Raw genomic sequence first — 5,914 nt, 5'->3', positions numbered from 1 at the left:
AAGCTCGCTCTCCCTTTTTATACACTGGAACTATATTGGCATGTTTCCAATTGTCTGGTAACATACCTTTATCAAGTGAAATATTAAACATAGGAATAGATAGGAGAGACAAGAGATATAACAGAGCTGTATCTAAGACAGACTGCTTCTGTTCGGACCAAGTATGGCACCACAAAACCAGCCAAGGGCTTAGCCAGGGAGGTGTCCGGTCCGACCGTCATTTAATAGTTATTTAGGACGGATACTTCTACCGTGATGGCTTGGCCTACTCAGTTCAAAGTAGCCTACGTTTGATAAACAGATTTTATTGATTGAAGTTACGTTGTTTTCATACCGGTATTCAGTGGGGATTCCCAAAAATGTAAGACTAAACCATTACCTACACAGTGAAAATTTCACTTACAACATGCGTATGTCATATTAAAAACATATTTATACCCCGCTGGAAAATGGACGTTTTTAAGTTGCCCACAATGCATGCACGTGGCTCTGCAAATACAGTACTGGTTATAATTAATTCATAAAATACCGTAAAGCAGATTTGTTGTTAACATCACAAGTTCAATTTTAATAGTTAACAAAATACAGTAGGCCTAGGCCTATACTGTACATCTCTCGATTTGGACGACCTAGAGTAAAATTTACACTAGACTAGGGTGAGAGATTAAGATGCATTGCATTGCCTAGAAAAATAATGTGAGAAAAAAGAGCAGCCGTGGGCAGTCTATGTCTATAATTGGAATATCTTTGTGATAGCTAATTCAACACTATTCCTTTAAAAGACATTCCAACATTTAAACACCTTTAAATGCACTATAAAAGGTCATAATTTTCTATTTTTTTCCATACGTACAGAGGGGGACACCCCCTCCCAAGCCAGTACCTCTTCTAAGGGCTACGCCCTTAGGCTGTTGCTTCGCGACAAGTTCTTTACCTTCTATTTTGGACGGCCTATTTCGTTTTTCTGGTGATTCTAAATTTTAAAAAAAAAATCTATTTTTACACTATGTTTTAAATTTAGGCATTATTTTTAAGTGGTTTTTAAATTTTTAAAACACGAGGGACCTGCCTTTGGCAGAACACTAATGATGAGGATAAATATAAATTATTATTTTTTTCTTATCTTGTCGTAGGTAAAATTAACTGTTGAGCAGCTCCCACCATTAAATGTCAACCAAAATTATAGTTGTAAATTTGGTGATTTTGTGTCACCTGGAATAAAAGATGGAAAAACGATCACCTGCACATCACCACCTAAAACACAAGTGCCACAGATACCAAACAAAGAAGGTGAGATGACAGCATTGATATTTTTTTTTCAATACCAGATTATAATTTATTTTATCTAATAATTAATGACTGTTTTAAATTAATTTCTTGAGCAGTATATTTTTAATTCAGTTGATTGTGTCATCTTTTTAGCTGCTGTGGAAGTTTCGTTATCTGTGCATTCATCTCAAACTGATGTTGATTTTGTTACCACTCAATTCAGGTTCTTTGATTGCAGTGCCATTACATCGTAAGTTGGATTTCATTACTTTTGTATTATTTTGTAATCTTCATTGAAACAAAAAAACAATTTATTACTTTTTACTTTAATTTTATTTTGTATAATGTTGTATTTTTATATTATATTTATTTCTCTTTATAGCAAAGCATCACAGATTTGAAAACTTACAAACTACTGTATGACTTTCACTATATTAGTAATTTCTAATTTTATAAAGAAATTGTTGATTTAAATTTAAAAATGTTATATAAACAATATAATGTATTGTATTGTATTGTATATCATTTTTATTTTCATACAAATTAGTTTGGATCAATCATTACTGTATTTGTCTTTGCATCATGTGTTTTTTGTAAAATGAAGTTTGCATATTGTCAGCTATGAATTCCAGTCTATTGTAACTTTTTCAAGTACATTGTCACACTGTGTCAAGTACACTGCCTGTAATAAAATATATGAGAAAATGGCTCAAAGAGGCAATTGAAAAATAAAATTGCTCCTAGAAAATATCAACTAAGCTTATTAGCTTTCAATGAGATCAAAACAGTTTAGTTTTTGCACAGATTTTTATAATAAAATAATAACAATCTTATTTATGCCATTTTCTTGTATTTAGTCCAACACAGGCTGTGAATAACTTAAAATATAAATAAACTGTTACTGTATGTACAGTTACTGTATGTCATTGCACTGTTCATAACTATTTTTATTATTTTGTACCATCTGATTATGTTTTTTCATAATTTAAATTACCAATTGAAACAATGTTCTACTCATTACAAATAAATTAGTAATAATGAGTTAAATATTACACTGTTCCATTTATCAGTTGGAACAATTTACTGTTTAACCCACTACATACTAATTCAATTGTAAACCCTACATTTTAGAATAAGATTACTTTACATTATTTTATATATGGACAATTAATTCATTATACCCAAAAATATATAGTAAAATGAAATTGAAAAATGAAAACAGCCAATATTCTGATTTTTAATCACCAAATATAGACATATAATTTACAAGGAAGTAAATCAATTTTAATCTGTAGAAAAATTGTAATACGATTTTGAGGAAATAAAGCAAATAGTATCTCAGAGTAAATATATCAAGAACCTGTCTTGTCGAAGTTCAGTCATTTGTAGCTGTTTCTTTTTTTATTGTTCAGCAACTCTGATAAAATTCCACTTTGTTTGTTCACATCGAGAAAATCCACCACAACTCCCAAAGATGGTTATTGTGACCATCAATTGTGTAATGTCAAAATTGTTTGTTATCGTGAGTTGTTCATTGTACATGTAATTTTATTATATACTAGAGGAAAATCCTCACTTCAAACCTATTGCCTGCTGTTTGAACTGTGAATTGAACAATGCATTTGGCACAATTGTGGTTGCACCAATTACAATTACCAGAATAGTTTTGAACAATTTAAAGGCAACTAGTGTGGGAAAAATTATTTGATCAAAAAGATTCTAATTCTAGTTTGTTATTGATTATGTAAATTTTAGCATGTGAACTATTAAGTACTTAGTGTAATTTGTCTTTATTAAAAAGTATATAAATGTTCTAGAACCTTGTCTCTTTTGGCCTTTTCAGTGAAGTGTAATTTTTGTTGTGAGAAAAGTTATACATAATTTTGCCCTAGGATTTAAAGTAAAGGCAACTTCACTACCAAACCACAGCATGAGCTAAACAATTAACAGAAAAAATATATAGATTGTTTGTTTTATAATAATGCTCTTGCCAAATTACAAACACAATAAATAATAATGATTCAATATTATTTTGCATCTAGCGAAAGGTCTGCAAATGTGCAGGTTTTTTTTTTTATCTGTATAATTACCTTGAATAGGAATATATATCTTATTTAGTCCTGGATTCAAATCCTGTAACACCAGAATAGTTTTTCACAAAGCTACATTCCCTTAAAACCCTTATACTATAGAGCGTGTCACTTCCCTGTAAGTGGTGAGTCATTTGCTGTTGTATAAGAATGTGGTTTGGTGCAACAGGAATGGTTTGGTTTCCCATCTTCCAGGTTGGGGTGTTTGAATCCCTCCCTGTGCACTTTGCTTATGTCTTTGAGCAAGGCACTTTTATTTGCATTGCTTTTCTCTACTCAGGAGTGTAAATGGGTACCTGGTGGGGTTGCCTGTTACTGCACCAATATGGCAACTACACTTGTGTGTGGCCCAATGACCAGGAAAAACAGCACTTTGTACCCAAAGAAAAGTATTACCAAATAACAAATATTCAATGTTTTAATTAACTTTTTAAGGTTTGCATAAGGACATGATACAGTATATTTTTAATATCATGTGTGGTATAGTAATATAAAGTATACAGACACAAGTGTGCACTTCCACTGTATGAACATATCTAACAGCAAGTATTACTTTGAGTAACACTTAAATTATGGGGTGCCCTATAAGGTTTAAGAGGAGAAGGGATTGGACATGGATTTGAACCCAAGACTACAGCTCCACTCTTTTTTTATTTTAGTTGTTCCGAATGTGTTACCAGCTTCACCTGTGATTGGTGTCTCAATGGCAACACATGTACCCATAATGCATCAGCATTCTGTAGTGCAGATTATCAAGTGATCTTGAATGGCAATGTGAGTGCTGTAATACTAAAATTATAAATTTAAATTGTAAATGCTTTTAATGAGATTTTTGAACATTTTCTCTAATTACATAATAAATATTTCAATATGTGCATATTTATTTTAATAAGGCAACTGTGACCCCAGCTCCTGGTGGTATGCAAGGTCATGAGTCATGTCCACAAATTATCCGTCAAACCAATGAAGAACTGATTCATGCGAGTGTAGAGAAAGAAGTCCGAATACCTGTTAAGAATTTACCAAGTGCAACAAAAGTAAGAAATAAGTGTCAAAGGTCATGTCATACATTCTTTGTAAAGAGCTTTCGATTGCACGACGACGGTAGGACGTAGAACGTAATGACGTCACATGCAAGAACGTTGAGGTCACCTCGTCGAGTAAATTCTGGAACACAATTTGGCCAAATCTACATATGCAGAGAAAATAGGACGCCAGGTAGGACGGTCACGCATGAGTGATTCCGTTCTAGTGTCGCGTCGTCGCACAAATCGAAAAGCTCCCTAATGCTGTAGTAACTATTTGTACACTGTACATAGTAATATTGATTCACATTATTCATCATGAGAGGGATGCAGGATATCATACATTGAACATCTATTATACAATTTTTAGGGGGCAGGTGGGGAGGGATGGTGTGTCTGCACCCCCTCGCCCTCCCTACATCTGCCTCAGGAGGATACAATTAAGCACTCCTCTTTGGACCTGTTCCTGTAGTTTGTTTTATTTGTGAGTGATATTGACCCCAAACTGGAACTGTATATTCAAGTTCAGAGATATTAAGACCAGCTCATTCAACTCGTTTTAGGAAGTACATTCTAGAATAACATTTACTAATTATGCAATCAGTGCGAGCATTGTAGAATAAACATTAGTTTTTGGTTTTTTACAGGTTCTCTATAATAACTTTTTTTTTTTCAAATAAAATATAATTATTTTGTATTCCAAAAATGCATTTTTTTAAATTCTTAATAAAATAATATTCTTATTGTCATTTAATATTAAATTTAAATATTTAGGTCAGCAATTATAACAGAATGTTTTAGGTTTATAATTTAAATTTTTTTTGTTTGTTACCAGTGTTTTTTGAACCAAATTTTATGTTAGTTTTAATCTGACAGCAAGTTGAACATTTTTTGCTTATTTATTTTTCTTTGTATTCATAATTTTGTTCAGGTCCTCATTGTCTATAAGTGTGTGCTGACAATTGAGGGAAAAACATCAACTATTCCAGCATCTGTTAATCAAACTAATATCACCTGTTCCCAATACAAAGTAAGACTTTATCCTTGTTTGATACATCTTTACTCTGCACTTAAAAGATTAACTATAAATGTATAATATCCTCAAACATTCAGCCTCCCAGTGCACCTCCTAAGAGACTCTGATTTTAAGTTCTTTTGTCATTTGTATTGTAAATTTTGATGTGGCTACACTTACAATTTTTTTTTCAGAATTTTATTTTCTGTTTTCTTTTTTATTCTCATTTAGTATGATTATGCAACTGACGAACAGGAACTAGCTGCAAAAATTCAAATTGTTTGGAATAATAACAACTTTATTGACAACATTTTTCAAGGTTGGTACCAACTGATCCTTTCAGTAGGTGAATGTACATTTGACAGACATGCAATCTACCCACATTCATTTCCTTGAGTTTGAAACCTTTTTTAAATTTTTATATATTTTTATCAATAATACACAGGGCCGGCGGAACGTTTTTCAAAGTGGGGGGCCCCACTTATAAGCAGGCGCGTAACAGGGGTCTTGCGTCG

General features: G+C 32.3%; 1 protein-coding gene across 1 annotated transcript in view; it reads left to right on the top strand.

Moving 5' to 3' along the window:
- Positions 1 to 5,914, top strand: part of LOC117119687 (plexin-A4-like) — a 40,862-nt gene that overhangs the window by 6,008 nt on the left and 28,940 nt on the right. Inside the window, exons 6-11 of the mRNA XM_033264523.1 lie at positions 1,134 to 1,290; positions 1,423 to 1,519; positions 4,019 to 4,133; positions 4,253 to 4,396; positions 5,316 to 5,414; positions 5,631 to 5,718. Of these exons, the coding sequence (XP_033120414.1) occupies positions 1,134 to 1,290; positions 1,423 to 1,519; positions 4,019 to 4,133; positions 4,253 to 4,396; positions 5,316 to 5,414; positions 5,631 to 5,718 (700 nt within the window). The remainder of the gene's footprint in view (positions 1 to 1,133; positions 1,291 to 1,422; positions 1,520 to 4,018; positions 4,134 to 4,252; positions 4,397 to 5,315; positions 5,415 to 5,630; positions 5,719 to 5,914) is intronic.

Source organism: Anneissia japonica, unplaced genomic scaffold, assembly GCF_011630105.1.
Source record: "Anneissia japonica isolate Jap-2015-1 unplaced genomic scaffold, ASM1163010v1 scaffold7767_len233565_cov179, whole genome shotgun sequence".
Classification (NCBI taxonomy): Eukaryota; Metazoa; Echinodermata; class Crinoidea; order Comatulida; family Comatulidae; genus Anneissia; species Anneissia japonica.
Note: the sequence above shows the minus strand (reverse complement) of the source record. Positions and strands in the feature narration are given on the sequence as shown.